The sequence below is a fragment of the Pomacea canaliculata genome, linkage group LG3, assembly GCF_003073045.1.
Source record: "Pomacea canaliculata isolate SZHN2017 linkage group LG3, ASM307304v1, whole genome shotgun sequence".
Lineage (NCBI taxonomy): Eukaryota > Metazoa > Mollusca > Gastropoda > Architaenioglossa > Ampullariidae > Pomacea > Pomacea canaliculata.
The window spans coordinates 22382451-22399707 of NC_037592.1; the positions used below are offsets into that span (position 1 = coordinate 22382451).

Sequence of the window (17257 nt, forward strand, 5' to 3'; positions counted from 1 at the left end):
ACAAAGGTTCAAGGACATCTGATAAGGTGTTTTTATCTACACTTCAATCCTCGTTTCATGCGTCTATCCCTGTAAGAACTACATTACCCCCCAACCTCCTCCCTTTAAAAAAGAAACAAACGAAAACAGCTTTCCCAGTGGAGATGTTCGGAAACTCAACTTTTTAGTTTGACTGTCGATGACGAGGCTATCTGTAATCAGTTGGCCCTCCGCAAGTGACGGGGGAGTGCGGGGGACACACTCGCTCGATGAGCCGCAGCCGCCACAATCCAGGAGGAGCTGCTTGGGTGGCGAACGTGCGTGACCAAAACATCTATCATTTTTTGTTTGTTTGTTGTTGTTGTTGTTTTTTGTTTTACTTGAAAACCATCACTGCACCACACTCGCTCATCTCGTGGATCGATGTGCCGTCGAGTGATGGACTGTTAGCTTTTACTGTGCCTCTGCTCTGGATACTGGATATAAAGTGAATGGAGAGAGAAAGGAGGAAGAGAAAGTGTAAGGACGAATAGATATCTGGTCGGCAAGAATGAAAACTCTTTTCTCCACCTCCTCCATTACTCATCATGTTTGTATAATCATTACATTGCTTACACTTGATATTATTACTTGCTGTCTGTAGGAGTGGATGAGTGACTGGCTGATATCTGCTGTCTGATGAGTAGGGAAGTCGATGGCTGATTGAAGCCGGTTCGATGCCCGTGGAGCGCAGTTAGGCAGAAGAGCTGAACATCAACTAACAAAAACCTAACAAGTGTTGTCTCTAGCTCCTCACACCTCAAACCCCAAACATGTTCTGGGACTACCTTTACCTGTCTGATGACAGGACGAGTACCTGTGACAATCATTTGTTGCCTCGTGATGTCTACGAGGATGTTATTGATGAACTCCGGTGGCGTGCACTTTCCGCAAGGATCAATAAAATATTGTCACGTGCCACTAGTATATATACACCTACACTCAAGCGGTACCGTTGCCCTAAAATAACACTTGTCCCATTGTCCACCCCTGGCAACACTCCAACCGACACCTGCAAGGTAGGTACAGAGCTACTCAGCGTCACGCTGTTTACTTGTTGATTCACGCAAGATCAATAACAACACACAAACCTCTTTTTAGGACAAGCAACACTCTGGTGACAGGCGGCGTGTTTGTCAGGTTATTTTTCTGGCCCTCGGCTCAGTTTAGACGAATTTTTACAAACGAGTACACAGCTATGAGGAAGCTACCCGATCTCTCCTGGACAGACGCGAGAAAAATACGCTTGGGGGAAATGGATGATGGAGGATGGAGGAGGAGGAGGGGAGGACGGACTCTTGCTCATCAGGCGACAGGAAACGAGAGGGGTTTCGCGAAGCCGAAACTAAGAGTGGAAATAACACGTGACCAGAGGAGACTAGCGATGATGAGGATTAGCTTCAGGCTAATCGTGATCATCTCTCACCCATCGTTACAGCAAAACGCCAAGCGTAGTATTGCTCCCTTGTCGGTGTGAGTGTGTGTTGGGAGGGAGGAGAAGAGGAGGAGGAGGAGAGCTAGAGATGGTGTTGGGGAGGTAGTCGAGCACTGACACTATTTTGACAGATTTTGAGAGGCGGGGGTTGAAAGGTTGAAGGATGAGGGGTCAGAAGTCGTGACGTGACGTTTGACACCCGGCTGAAGGTGATGACACAGAGTATGATGCTGACGATAGCGAGCTTGAGTTCGAACCTCAAGCAGAAAATGATGCTACGACAGCTGATCAGACCTCACTGAGCGACGTGGACTTAGTTAATATCGTAATTGTACTTTTTCTCGTGGTAGGGGTACACAATCTGTCCATTTGGTAACCGGTATTCGTGGCTGGTAAAGATGACAAAAGATAAAAGTCCAACGACAAAAACAAACGCCACAAACCACTCGTTCCACTCGCCGAGGACAAGAGAGCAAACACCACCACAGATATTAATCGCTCGACAAGAGCTCATCCACTCAGTCTCCAGGATTCATACACGGACATGAAGGATGTCACCTTGTAACTGGCGACGACATACGATCAGTCTGAGGGAATCGCGCCTAGACACGAGGACATCGCGCAGTACGTGACGACACTACGTCAGTCACGTAGACAAGCCGTTGGCCAGCGCTGCCCGATGCTCCGTGCGCCGCTGGCCATAAATCCAAGCAGGACTTTGCTTCTGTCTCAACAACACGGGTGTACGTCACCCGGCGAGACCACGTGACTAGTCTTGTTACTTGTATTTCATGGGAAGCACCTATTGACCCGTCACGCGCTGTGAAGGGGTCGGGTACAGCAGGTCTGGCATTTTATTCCTTCTGGCAGAGAAGATGGCGATACATTGTGCCAGGTCTTGCATTTTGTCTTTCTTCGCGTGCTGAGAGAATTTCAACGGCAAATCTCGCTAATCGTGTTTATGTCCGGTGTAGATTGCCTTACATTTATGTACCCACAAATTTGTCCGTTACCATTTTCTTCCTGCCTCTTTTATGCCCCACCCCATCGTTTATCCCAACTCGCACGGACTCAGGATGTGTCTTTGTGAGAGCACGAAGAGACAAACATGTACAAAGGTCAAAAGGTAGACTGGAGGAACTAGAACAAAGATGAAGACGTACAGATGGTAAGAGGAAGAAAAAGATGATGAAGGTAGGGATGTGACGAGAGGAGAGGTGGATTAAGTCGATGTGACAGCTCGTGACGAACGAGCAGGCGCCTGCCCCTTGGACGTGCGTGACGCCACCATTTGAAGTGACCTGGGTGTTACCAGGGTGAAGGACACTGGTAGACACGGGGACATGATGTTGACTGGTTAACGGACTTGGTAGACACAAAGATGAGGAATATTGGTAGACACAGGGTGACAGACATTGGTAGACACAGGGACATGATGTCGACTGGGGGACGAACTTGAACCAGGAACGTTGCAAAAGCATCTTAGAAAATATTGCGACGAACATTTAGAGTTCAATAACCTCGTGTGCAGATGTCTTCAAGGGGCCGCAACACGTGATGCTGAGTTATCTTCCTGATATGACGGCAGATGGCACGATGAAGGTGATCAGAAATATACCCCGACTCCCTCCCCGCCAGTGTCATGTCCTTGAGGCACACTTGACTCATTGCAGTGAGTTGACAGATTCGACACAGGTGACAGATTATGAATAGCAATGAATGTCAGACGGCGCCCCTCGTCCAAAGCCGCGATCAGCACGGCCTTCTGCCTTTGAAGACTGCCGGTAAGTGTTCGAGATACGCACAACCCCCAAGCTAAATTCACCCAAATGTTTGATGTCAGATGTTGGTCCTTGATGCCAACGGGCCATCTGGGCCGGGCGCCAGCACTTAACTTTGGACATTTTTTTTTAATCGACAAATATGCAATAGGTCGGTGTAAATTACTGGCGTGTATGTATGTTTGTAATTCCGTCTGCAAAATTTTGACGAGCACGGTGCTGACAGAATCGTATTTTGACATGCGCAGTCCACACTTCGAACAGACTCGTCCAGCATCATCCCATCTCGCGTCAACCACCAACGTCAACCGTCAACATGAGAACGTCAAACGTCCCTTTATCAGCTTCATGTACAACAGACTCTGACGTCCCTTCCTCAGGGACGTGAAGTCTCGCTCGCGCGCCTTTCTCTTTTCATCGACTCGTCGCCGGAGAGGACAAACACTAGCGCCATCTGTCCAAATGCGAGGTGTTCTTTGGATGCAAGCAAGGACTGTCTCGCTGTGACTTGGGGGCAAGTGTCTCCACTGTCCTGGAGGCCGGCGTCAGCTTCGCGGCCTGGGAATGGTAAATGTCAGCCGCGAGCCTGCAAAGATGTTTCGGAAGGTCAGGAACTACGCAGAAAAGCCGAGAGTCGCAGTATTGGCTGCACGTGCTGTTTGTCGGGGGCCAATGACCTGCGGCGCTACAGGTGTGAGTGGACGGTGTGTAAAGTTTATTGTCTCCGCCGTTATTCATTCTTCCCTACCCTTTCTCGTGCTTGTTGAAACGAACTGAGCTCACTGCAAAACGGAAGACCGCTACATCATCATCGTCATGCATCATCATCATCATCATCATCATCATCATCATCATCATCATCATCATCATCATCATCATCATCATCATCCACCTTATTGTCCTGCTCATGACGAAGCTGACTGTATACGGAGTTAAGCATCGTCGACTCACTCATCTTCATCGAATGAGCCCCACCGCGTGGTGCAATCCCGTTACGCTCGAAGTTACAACCAATAGAAACGCACCCTTTTAACTATATTTATATCCAATATGCCGTGTTGTATTAATGGATCGATACAGCACAGACATCGTCAATTTTGTTTCGCATAGTCGAATTCATAGATATATAGAAGAAATTGAGATTGGTAAAAAAAAGTGTTATCATAAGATATAATTGCCTTATGTGAAAAAGTATTTTTATTAAAATCTATTCTCTCAATAAAAAAAATTGTGTTATCATAAGATATAATTGTAGTTTTATTAAAATCTATTCTCCCAATTTCTTATAAGTACATATAGTTATGAGGACCTTTTCTCCCTCTCTTATTTTTTTTTTCTTTGTTCTAGATACCAGGATGCATTGATACATAGGTCATACTTCCGGTTTCGTGTTGTCATTCCTGGATTCTCGTGCACAGTACACGTATAAGGATTGTGATAAAATATAATTGCCTTATGTGAAAAGGTATTTTTATTAAAATCTATTCTCCCAATTTCTTGAAAGTATGTATAGTTATGAGGACCTTTTCTCTCTCTCTTAGTTTTTTTTTGTTCTATATACCAGGATGCATCGTATACATCGGCCATACTTCCGGTTTGGTGTAGTCATTCCTGAATTCTCCTGCACAATATAAGGATTGTTTATATTTCTTATACAGGTAAGAAAAATTCGTTTTTGAATGTCATATCTCGCCATAGGCACCCACTATGAACTTAGCATTGCACTGTTGCTGTTTCTGATGTATTTTGAAACTTGTATTTAGTTTTGGTATTCATGTGTAGGTACAATGTTTCTCAAGACCAAAATAAAAAGCCCTCCCAAGGTCGTTAGAAGATGCTGAACCCTTGACAGGGCGATGGGTAACCGTTAAAGAGAGTAAGCCAAAGAAAAGAAAGACAGTTTCTGATGCTCCCTCCCAGCCAGACACAGTTATTGCTGCTTCCTCCCAGCAACCGATCCCGACAACATCATCCATCAACGTTGAGCCTATGGCCGTAGGTATGTATGAAGGATCTTCCCTTTATGAACTTTTTTTTTAGTAAAACGGTGACAGTTTTATTTTATTTATTTTTCTTGCTTATTACTATTATTATTATTATGAGAGAGTTTTGTCCCTTCGCCTAGCAGGCTGAGAGGATCTGCTCTCCTTGATATTGTTTATGTTTTGTTTTGGTGGTTCAATTTGGGTAAAAGTGTTGGACTATTGTGTTTATATACAGTTTTTGCTGATTCCTCCCAACAACCGATCCCGACAACATCATCCATTGATGTTGAGCCTATGGCCGTTGGTATGTATGAAGGATCTTCCCTTTATGAACTTTTTTTAGTAATACGTAGACAGTTTTATTTTATTTATTTTTCTTGCTTATTACTATTATTATTGTGCAAGAGTTTTGTCCCTTCGCCTAGCATGCTGAGAGGATCTACTCTCCTTGATATTGTTTATGTTTTGTTTTGGTGGTTCAATTTGGGTAAAAGTGTTGGATTAATGTGTTTACATGTGCTTCTGCTGCGTTTTCACCCTTTACTGTCGGAACGCAGCGAGTCCTCTATTGTTCTTCTTTCTACATCTTTGTTACTATTTTGTTCTACATCTGTGTTACTTTTTGTTAACTTGTTGTACATCTTTGTTACTATTTGATGATCTTGTTCAGCACAATACGTTGGCCTTAGGGTGAGATGTTGCTCTTTATAAATTCCTACTTATAATTATTAATATTATTATCAACAACCTCTCCCATAATGCTAGCCCTTTTTCACATCCTTCCTTTTGCAATATCATGTTACTCTCAGCTCTCTTTGCAAATTTTGCATTTTTATCATTATTTCATCGGGATCTCTGCCTAGTGTACATTTTATTAATGACCATCGGTCTGATTGCTATATTAAACCAGTGTCAAAAAATGCATACACAGGATTGTTAAAAGTAATATATTTTCTTCTCATAATTGTAGATCTTGAAAATGGAGCAAGCTCTTACTGGAAAAAGAAAGTAAATCGTGCTGACAAATGGGAAAAGATACGACACGAACTGCTGGTTGTGCACACTGAGCTGTGTGCTGTTCCAGATCAAAGCCAGTGTGTCTGTTGTGGCTTAAATTTACCAACAATTCCGCTGCTTGGATTGTAGCAGCAATGCACTATTCTGTGAGGAGGACTTTGTAGAGCGTCACAAGAATGCTGCATTTCATAGTCCAGAAATATGGAATGTAAGGAACATTTAGTATTTGGGGTTTGAGGGTCAACCACACCTGCAACAAAATACTTATATGGACTTCATGTTTGACAACTTCATTTGTACATGAGCGTTATTAATGGATTTTCTGTTTTGTTTTTTTCCCTAGGGATATTGTTTTGTGCCATATGCAGCCAACTTGCCTGTTTTTGTGCATAGCAATCACAAGGTACCATCTTGTGCAAAACGTACAAGGGAAATCACTGTGATTGGAATGAGAGGTAAAAATATAAAAGTGTACTGTAAGAAGAAAACAAAATGACAGTAAAAATTATGTTCTAGGTATGGTATGGTTTGCTGCATCATCAATGAAAACATGCTTGTTTATGTCTAGGTGGCCCACAGCTGTTTACTTTTGAATTCTGCTCATGTGAGAGTGACACAGTCACACTACTACGCCATCGCCTTTGGGGTTCTTCCCCAGAAATACCATCTGTGGCATTTAAACTGGATGTCATGGAGTGGTTGCGTGCATTAGTGCTTGAATGCCAGGTGTCAGTTAAGGGCTTTGTCGATGCATTGGCAACCCGACTTAGCAAGATAGAGAGCATGAGCAGCAAGAAGGTTTGTTGTGGCCTTTTTCAAATGTGTTTTCCATTTCATATTTGTTATCTATACAGTAGTAATTAGGCACTTTTATGGTACTGAGAAATTTGAATCACATAATGCAATGTCAGTCCCTGGTCCATGTTGATATTTACTTAGAATGCTAGTAATATAAGTTTTTATGCTTTTAACTGGATGGCTAATAGTGATAGAAATTAGTTGTAATTGTTGGCTATGGAGTGAGGTTAAAGTATATCATTATTTTCTGCTTGTCCTTGATTTGCAGCCACTTTTTTTTATGAAACTCCACATATAATTATGTTTTACATGTTTCACTTTAGTCATTTTTTATGAGGGGATATCGGAAAAATGGCCAGTCAACAATACTGATGGTGCATGGTAATGTGCTGGAATTAGCTTTTGGGTGATCCTTAGTTTGAGGTTTAATTGCATAATTGAAGATTTTTAGTAGCAGGCGCCACCTGTTTCACAGGGTTGACTGTTGATGGTTATTTAATAGTAATCCATTTTCTTCATGGAATACATAGTGATTCAGGATGCAGCCCACACGAATATTCCAAATGTTCTTATTTACCCTGTGTAAATTAGCAGCAGCAGGTGCTCTGTGTGAATGATTGCATGTGCAATGCTATATGTGTTGACTTACAAAGTTTGCAGCACTTATGAACTGATATAGACGACTCATTCACTGGCACACAAACTTGTTTTTAGCATGTATTTTTTGCATGTATTGCAGGTTAATGGAGTATATCAGGCCCTAGTAACTGATGCATTTACAAAGTACATGCACCATGAATACCAGTTGCAGCAGCTGCAACACATTGATCCAGATCTTGATGATGGAACTGGTTGTCCTGCCTGCCATGTAAGTTTTTAATATTCAGGAAATAAACTTTAACTATTGCAGGGTAGCAGAGGCTTGTGGATGCCATTTTTTTTTTTAACTTCATGCACCAGATAGTAATAACAGTGATGATGGAAATGTATAAAGGATGTAAGTACCATACAAGGAAATTGTTTTGTCAAATATAGGTGGCCAAAGAAGACATTGAGGTTAATGCGAAAGACCCTGCAACTGATGGAAGTCAAAAAGTGTTGTCTGAAAATGTGAGTATTATTTGGGCTGTTTCACTTGCGTTTTTTCTGTGCTATTCGCATGTGTGTTAAGGAAGGCTTTGTACTTAGTAGTTTTTTTTAAATTTTGATCTTAATTTCTTTCAGAACCTAATATTTTCATTTGATGCCAACTTTGGCCTATCACGAAAAAAGTCATCTGGCAAAAGCCCTGGTGAGGCTTTCCACACAGGGCGTTACTTCCTGGACCAGACAGAAGTAGATGATTTTGTACAGAATTATGTCTGTCTCACAAAAAAGGAGGTGGGGTAAGTTATTTAGAGTTTACGTTTGTTTGGGATTTAAAGGCTATTTATTATTTGAGATCACACGTGGAGTGGTTAATCATTATTATGTTTGACATGTTTACAATATAATTTTTTGGTATAGAAAGGCATGCATCAACAGGTGAGATTGTGGTGTCGGATTCATATGTTGCAAGACTGATTCACTCACGTCATTGTTTTACAGGACTGTAGTGACTTTCAGGCAGGAAGCTACAGGTCGAAATCCAGAACAGATAAGCTGGATGAAACAGCTGTGTTTGGTTGTGCCTGTAGCAGGCACGAATTCCCCCATCGTTTCTTTCAGCCTAAAGCACGGTGAAAGGTTGTAATGGACTCATTTCTTGTTGACTTTGTTTACTGTTTGAGCAGTTTCCATATTTTGTGTTCTTTATGGACATGGTCATGAATCTTCCATCTACAGCACAAATATGCAAGCAATAATAATAAGAAGGTTGTTTTCAGGTTGGGATATGCTGTCTGCCTGATGGAGAAACTGCTACAAGAACATCCGCAGAAAATCTCCATCATGTATGACATTGCATGTGTTCTATCAGCACATCTGAAGGTTTTGTGTACTTTTGTGTACTTAAAATTGTTATTGTATGTATGTGTGTTTGGCAGATTCATGGTGTATTTACTGCAGTGAAGAGTTAAGAATGGTTGTGTTGGGACTAATTTCTTCCCTTATAGGAGAAAAGTCAGTGACATACCTGAAATGTTTTCAGTAACAAGGTACTAGTTTGCTCATGAGTAGACCTGAGCATGAAACATCCTTCTAATGAGACATGGGTTCCATCATCATAAATGAAGCAGTTTGGTGACATGAGCAGGAGAGACCTCCAGTAGCAGGGTGTCTTTTTTGTGAACTCATCATTGTCACAGACTGGGACTTACAGCTGGCTGAAACATATCTTTAAATAGAAGAGTCTTTGATACCACTGGTTTCTCTTTCATTTATTTTAATAAATAATTATGTTGCAGAAAGCAACAGAGGAGAGCTGGCATCAAGAGTACAATTCCTCTTGCCTATTTTCCACAGCTTTGGTCATAAGATGTCATGTCAGGTAACATCTACAAATAGGACCAGATTTTGTCATGTATCATAAGCCAAAGGATCCATGCTCACTCAGAATGAAGGATCATTTTTTTAAAAAAGTGTATCACTGTATCACCCAACAGCAGCAACAGGAAGTAACAATGTTACATAAAAATCATTGTGCTAACACCGGAAAACATTAAAAGAAATGAAAATTGGTGAATAAATGTGAAAACATAATCAAAAACAAACGCACAAAGGTAGTCAAAAATGCAATGACTCATTTTCTTGTCAGCAACAGTCCAGTGGTACATTTAGGTCTTCATAAAAAGCTACAGATAATTTTTTACAGCTAGAGTATGGCCCACGAGCAGCAGCTGGGATAGGCCTGACAGACGGCGAAACAGTTTGAGCGCCTTGTGGTCCTATCTCCGAAAATTTTCAGCAATCAGCAAGATGATGACGCCACAGAGGAGAGTAGATTTGCTGACAGATGCTCTCCTCCACTATGCTTCAAAGTTACGCAAGCGATTAGGTTAGTAAAAACAATTTTCCTGTTTTGTTTTGTTTTGCAATGTGTTCCTTCATTTTGTTTGATGGCAGGAGGAACAAGCTGTATGACTCATGGTTGCTGAATCCATAAAAGTAATAGGAAAGTTTTATTATCATCCTTTCTCTTCCTACATTAATTTGTACTCATACTTGATCAGATTAGTTTGTCAAAAAAAAATCATATATTTGTGTATGCTTAACAGGCAACATCTTGCGCAGAAAATGGTGAAAGCCGAATCCACCAGTGAAGCCTCATCAACTCAGTTTCAGGAGCTGACACGCTCTTTTCAGGGTAATTAGGCATATTTGTTTTTGGACGCTTGTTTATGAAGTTGCGACAAACCTTCCTCTTAATAGAGGATGACATTTGTAATTGCATATATTTTTGTTTTTCAATTAACAGAACCAGTGGATGCTGCGAAGGTTTTGCAGTGGCGAGAGGAAGAAAAAGCAGCATGCAGGAGAAATGATGGTATTTTTGTAGTATTTTTTGTCATTGTAATATTACAGTAAGAGAAAAGGTGATCTAAAATAAGCTTCTCTAATTTTACTTTTCCACAGCCTAAATATGCACTATGTTAAAATTGGAATTACAACAGATCAACTTGACTTGTCTGTGTCAGTTTTTTTCAAGTCTGTAATGAATATGCCTTTTCCTTTCTTGCCTTTTGTCAGTGTCTTCCAATGAGAAGGACAAGTACATGCTGACCTTATTTGAAATGAAATAAATGCCAGTAAGTTTTTCTGTCCTAAAAACATGTCTTCGCTCTGTCCTGTAGTCAGGCATGGCAAATTTTGTACACATGCAGCCAAGTTATGTCCATAGCAAGGCTTTTTATGTTTGTAATCATTTAAAAGAATAAGTTTTTTCTTTTCTTAGCAGGGTAAAATGTTTCATTTTGTGCTTTCATTTGACCTGTTAAGGTACATATAGAGGAGAGAATAAGTGTCAGATCCATCACAGCATGCAGTAATAGAAAACTGCTATCTTGTGCAGGTCAGCTTCTGCAGCCTCAACAGGATCTGATGACAGCAGGACTGAACTAAGTGCGTACGTAGATTTTTTTCCCTTGTGGTGCTCACCATATGAAACAATAACTTTGTATGGTTGGTCGACTTGTGTATTTATAACATGAAAGGATCATCTGAAACACAGGATTAGAGGTACCAGTTCTATCAATAATATACAGTCCTATAACTGTGATATTGCATGTACAATGTTATATATAATGTCCACATAGACTGGCTGCAAGGTAACAAGGCTGGAAACCAGTACGGCTTTGTGGCGACCTTCAGAGGACAGCAGTCAGTACAGAGAACAGCTGACATCATGTTGTCAGCAAACGCAAGCTGGTGCTGGAGCAGATGAGATCAGTGGCTGCAGAAGAAAGAAGCTACAGTCTGATGCAGCTTGGCAGAAAGCTCGTGAGTAAAACATTTCATTTCCCAATGGTTTTTACAAGGGTGTTAACATGAATTGAGTCAATCAAAGTACTCATGGTAAAATTGTAAGTAGCTGTTCCTCCTACTTTGGCATGCACGTAGAGAAGGAGAAATGTGGAATTGTTGTCTTACATTGGTATCAAACACCACCATATTCTTTTTCACTGCTCTATCCGAAAGTAATAAATAAGCAATAAAATGAGCAAAACATAAATAAACTTAATGGACGTGATCTCAAATTTTCAGGTGGCCAGGAAGTGGGCCAAGAAAATGAGCACAGTTGTGAGCAGACACAACAAAAGATGAAGAGTCTGCTCACGATTTATTAAAAGTTTTCACCTGTTGAAGGTCAAGAAACCCTGCCTGCATAACACATCCAGTTTTCTGCGCAGATGTTGGCTGACAGGGGCAGCTGGGTATAATGGTGAGTGGGGTCCCAGAAACATCATCATTAAAAAGAAAAGTTATTCAGCTAGTCTATCTGAAATCTTATGATCAGATGTACTGAAGAGAAATGGGCTGCTCAAAAACAGATGCAGCAGCAGCTCATTCATGGTATCAGTGGAAGCTAAAGACAGTGTCAGGAACACCTTGAAAGATTGCAAAGTACAACTCAGTATGACCGTGCTGCCGTGCCTTAATGTTTCAACATATGGTTCCAGTTTGGAAAATATTGTTAAATGACTTAGAGTCTTTAGAATTTGCTGAGCTCACGCACTTCCTAAGCCAGCTTCGCAGTTCTTGTCAGCGACATCATACTGATGTTCTTTCTGTTGATACAGAAGTGCAAGAGCTGTCGAGCTGGAACTCGAAGAAAGTGCTGTGTATGCTTCAGCAGGTGTGAATGAAAATCGGAGGAAGACTCAGCTGACAAAACGAAGATTCTGAAAATCCTGGATGAATGATATATCTGCCTTCTCAAATTTTATCTTAAACATGTGCTTTTGTCATCATATGCATTAAATCACGGTACGGCTGCAGTGAACTTGCAATTCTGGTGGTAAAATAGAACGCAAAGTATCTAGCACACAAACATTGATCCAAAATTGTTGTTAAACTAGACTACCTGGAATGATTTTACATTTAAATATTTAATAACAGTCTTCCTGCTTCTCACAACAGCATATTTTGTCATTCAATTATTCATTTAACTCATTTCTTTTGTATGCTGATGTTTCCAATTCCCACCATACACCCAGCTTCCTCTGTGATGTAGGTGTGCCTTAGAAAATGCTTTATATGTAAATTGTGATCGGATAATTTTTTGTGTATATTTTGTATATGTTTTTGCTTGCTGTGATGTACTTCTGGCCTTGTAACCCCAATTTGTTACATTTCATGCTATTTTCCCATAAGTTTGCCACACCTATATAGATTGTAAGCTAGAGACATATTCGTTCAGATTGTTTGTGTCATTATTGACAATTTTTTGTGTCGTGAGTGCATTTGTACACCACCTTTTTTAGTAACTGTCAATTACTGAAATATAGTGATGTCAAGGGATCTGTTCAATGCACAGGGCAAAAACACCCCCAAGACGCTGACCTGCCTGCCTGCAAAAACCCCTGTCCCCCACAATTCTCTTTCAGTTTTAACTACTTGACAGTATCAACAAGACTGGCCAAAATTACACCTTTAGTAACACATTAAATAATAAACACATTCTTACAGTCATTTGGCAAAGTGTGGCACTGATGGAAGAAATAAACTTGGTGTCTGCACAGTAAACCCGAGAGCACAGTGTTCTAATTTCTTTTGGTCCGTAAACTCGGTGGAATGCCCGCTGAGATTGCACCTGCATAGAAAAGTTATTTTCTACTTTTATTACATGTTGGGCGTTAGGTTTTGATTTACAAGTCTTGTAAGAAGACATTAATGTCCGCAGGACTTGCAACTATTTAGTCCAATCGTGAACTTTAGCTGATGAACTTGTGACATTTGAAATTATTATGGAATTGTGCCAACTGTAACTTTTGAACTGTGAACATTGCTTGATTAGTGAGTGGGAACTTTAAGCTGTTGAAATTGTGAACATGTGAATTATCACCATGATGAACGTAATGAGGAAGAATGACGACCGAAAGCTAAGTTTTAATATTATATCTGAATAATGCTTGTAAATATTCCTTTATATATATATATGCGCTCTTTGTTTAGTTAATTATATTCTTTTAACTCATACTTAAGTATCTCTATGGAATGAATGTGTTCGCAATTATGGTGTGTGGGTGTCACGGACCAGTCCGTGCCTCCTGTGTGTTGTTTGTTGTTTCTTTTTTTGTTGTTTTGTTATGTTTGTTTTTTTTGGTGTATATAACCGTGTTTCACCAGATTTGGTGGAAGAAGTGAAATTGTTTGTATGAATTATTTGTGCCTCCTCAAAGAGGGTAAAGCCACGAGCGATCTCGTTATTTCTTTTATTTGAAGAATGCGCATGTCTGCGGTTTATCCGTGACAGTGGGCGAATGCATGATGCAAAAAGTTTATCCATTGCGCGCAGGGCCACATTCAGTCCATTACAGCGACCCCAACCAGTGCATAAACATTATTTTATTATTCGCAAATTATAACTTGACAACTTTGTGAAACTTGACAACACAAGCATGAGTAACAGTCACAGAAAGTACGCAGAATAAAAGTTGACAATGTCATACCATTTGACAAGCAGTATGGATTAATGCAATTGCACACATATCATTAATCCGGCGTTCGTTTGATAATTTCTAGACATTAAGTATTTATCATTCAGGGTTCATTAGAGCAGAGGTGGCAAATGGCGGCGCCGGGCGCCCAGGCCCGCTCTCGAAGGGGCCCGCGCTTCAGCCCCGAGGTCGTGCTTTATGACTTATTGCTACATGTGTTAACATATGTGACAAAAAAACGCAAAAACAAAACTGACGTTCAGAAAACACTTCTAAGTTCTAATTAGCAAATTATTATAACAAGCAGTTAATTAAGTTATCGTCACCATATTATTTCGCTTAAGAAAAAAACCGCTACTGTCAACAAACTGTGGAAAGGTTACTAACAATAAAACAAACACTAATTCCTGATTATTTCGCGAAATTGATGCAGCCTATCTACTTGTATATAAATCAGCTGCTTCCGGCATCATATCCAAAGGGATATTGATACACGTACTCCATTACCGCCCCCCCCCCGGCCGCATGGATGGTCAGCCCCCAGGCCCACGTATTCCTAACGCTGCCTCTGCATAGACTGCAGCTCGTGGAAGCACAAAAGTAATACTTACAGATTTCATAAACATATTCATATCCGTCAAATGGGGGCCTTCCTACCCTCATGGTTCAGGGTGCATGGTACGCTACTACCATTATTCGCACACAGTAGCGTTCAGAAGTCGCACGGTCGCGAAAGGTTGGCCGATTGGGAGTCGGCCAAATTGGTAATGATTAGGACATGCCTGTCATCACGAAGAAATTTGAGACACCAGAAGTTTCTGCCGTGTTTTGCAGAGATAGAAGAGCACTCTGGGCTGTCCCCAGTGCCCGTGTTGCAGTGGATACAACACGATGTAAGGTCTCCTCATGATACACTTTTGTCAAAACGGAAGCAACGAGGACAGCACGCTCTCGTTATGTGCGATCTATAAAACAGCTGAAGAATTTGCTGGGAGACCCAGCTGTTGGGCCTTCTTCACGACAGTTTGTTTGGAATCACGCAGCAAAGTTCCTATGTAAGATGGTGCCCATGTATTTGAATTGTAGGTACATTGTTCACCTCCTTGTCGTGTGGATGGACAATCTAATTCCTCTTCGTGGCATCAGGTTGCACATAAGGCCTCAACCAGAGTCCGCCACCGATGTCGATCGGTGCTGAAACCCGCCCTGTCAGGTGACCCATGTCTCTGAAGGTGACCGCATGTCCAGGCCCTTTCCTTCATCTCTTTTCCACTGTTCTTTCTCAGTTTGTTTTTTGGGCGGCCTTTGTTTTTCTCGGCCGTCTGGAAGTCCATCGTCAGGCGATCTGGAGAGGGGTCTGCTGTCTGCTGGCGGGAGCACATGTCCAATCCATCGCCAACGCCTTCGGTTGCAACTGACCGCTGCGTTGGTGATGACTCGGTTCACCTCTTCGGTGGAGTTCTTCGTTGGCGATGGTCATTTGGCCAAAAGATGTTAAGTATGCGCCTGAGGCGTTGTCATCTCTATTGTCTCCAGTTTGCTTGAATGTGTTATACAGAACTGTGAATTTATACTATATTTACTGGGCGTAGAGTACATAGTTTCACTACAACCTTCGTCATTATCTTACACTTATTTCGACTTGACACCACACCTAAGCTTATCAAGCGCCTTGATTGTGCTCCACATGCAGGGCATACGTAATGTCAGACATAGCAAAACTTTACAACAAAATTCCACACGATCACACCGCAAGAGTTGCATAAAAAGCCAATACCAGCTCCCAACTTTGTTCCTTTTTTTCCAAAGGGATGAACGAGATGTGCATTAAATTGTGGAGGTAGAGCATACTGTGGATGAAAGCCAGTGTCACTCAGTCAGTTCGTCCCTTGACGGCACATGTCGTTGAGAGACCACATCAGCAATAGATGCGGCAGCTGACAGGCCAGCTTGCCTTGGCTATTTGGGGCGGGTAGTCAGTCAGGTCCTGTACAGGACGAAGTCCAGTCTTAGAGGTTCGTAAGTGCAGTTCTTTCCTTTGGCCAACCCTGTGCGGCGAGGCATTGGCACCCTCCTCAGGCACTTGTTCTGAATGCCTGATTCCTCCTTTCATCGTCTCGGCGAGCAAAGTCCACGTGTCGCATCCGTACAGAGGGATCAGACACCACCAGGGCTTTGTATCAGCTTGTATACTTTGAGGTAGAGAAACTCTTCTATGTTTCTATGCATATCTTATTCAGGCGTAGCCATCGCAGCTGTTGCTGTTGTGATCCCCACTTATGTGGATATCTGACGAGGAACTGCCGTCCTTGGAGAAGCGTGTGCTCCCCAAGTATTGGACGATACTAATCTTCTTCGATCTGCACCCTGTTCATGTAGATATTGACGTACGCGTACTGTGGGCGAAATTTAAAGGTTTTATTTGGTTATTGAGAGTACTGCTTGGTTGAACTATGCTATAGTGCTTAGAAGACTTAAACGAGGAGGGCAGGTCTTCGATGTCGAACTTCCGTATCATCACAGGCCTGACAAAAGTGGCATACACAGTGCAAATCTATCGCTACTATGCCACTAGTCGGGACAGAGGCAAGAGTGGCATAGTTAGCGAGGTTTCGTAAAACGCGGCATTTATTTGTTTCTTGAACATCGCTGCTGACGTAACAGTCCTTACTAAGGGGGGTCTGTGAGAGCGGGGTGCTACCACAAGTCTGATCCTTTTAACATTCATTTTTCCCTCATTTACTAACGCACTCGCATGTAACACTTTACTGTTCAAGTATGTGATGTAGATCCTAGTGCATTTGTCCTACTAGTTTGTAGCAGTGCTAGTTTCTCGTTACTGAATGTCAACGTGAAGGATCATCGTGCCTCCTTTGTTTTTTGTAGGTTGTTTTTTTTTTGTGGGCAATTGCGCTGGAGTTTGGGTGAATAGGAAAGATGAGAAGGGGGGAGGCGGGTGGGCGTAGGCCAGCTGTTGTGTGTGTTGCCTCTGCGATGGACAGTCAATGGCGTATTAGTTGACGATATAGAGGTCGTGAACGCACGTGACTTTCGGACCTGACGTGACGGCTGAAAGAATGCGACAACTGGGTCTAGGGGACTGGGGGGGGGGAAGATTGTCAAAGGCGGACCGTAGCGTCGGTCGGG

At 41.9% G+C, this 17257-nt stretch overlaps 1 protein-coding gene and 2 long non-coding RNA genes across 3 annotated transcripts; all 3 read left to right on the plus strand.

The window, feature by feature from the left end:
* Nucleotides 1-4613: 4613 nt before the first annotated feature.
* On the plus strand, nucleotides 4614-5067 carry LOC112559264. The gene is made up of 3 exons (XR_003098308.1): nucleotides 4614-4699; nucleotides 4776-4892; nucleotides 5017-5067. It is a non-coding gene; the product is annotated as an uncharacterized LOC112559264 (long non-coding RNA).
* Nucleotides 5068-6353: 1286 nt separating this feature from the next.
* On the plus strand, nucleotides 6354-8766 carry LOC112559565. The gene is made up of 7 exons (XM_025230896.1): nucleotides 6354-6444; nucleotides 6580-6691; nucleotides 6805-7034; nucleotides 7774-7902; nucleotides 8070-8144; nucleotides 8259-8419; nucleotides 8622-8766. The coding sequence occupies exons 2-7, from the start codon at nucleotides 6685-6687 to the stop codon at nucleotides 8764-8766; spliced, it is 747 nt and encodes a 248-aa protein (XP_025086681.1). The 5' UTR covers nucleotides 6354-6444; nucleotides 6580-6684.
* A 49-nt stretch (nucleotides 8767-8815) lies between these two features.
* Nucleotides 8816-9881, plus strand: LOC112559269. Its single transcript, XR_003098309.1, has 3 exons — nucleotides 8816-9002; nucleotides 9419-9501; nucleotides 9826-9881. It is a non-coding gene; the product is annotated as an uncharacterized LOC112559269 (long non-coding RNA).
* The last annotated feature ends 7376 nt before the right edge of the window (nucleotides 9882-17257 follow it).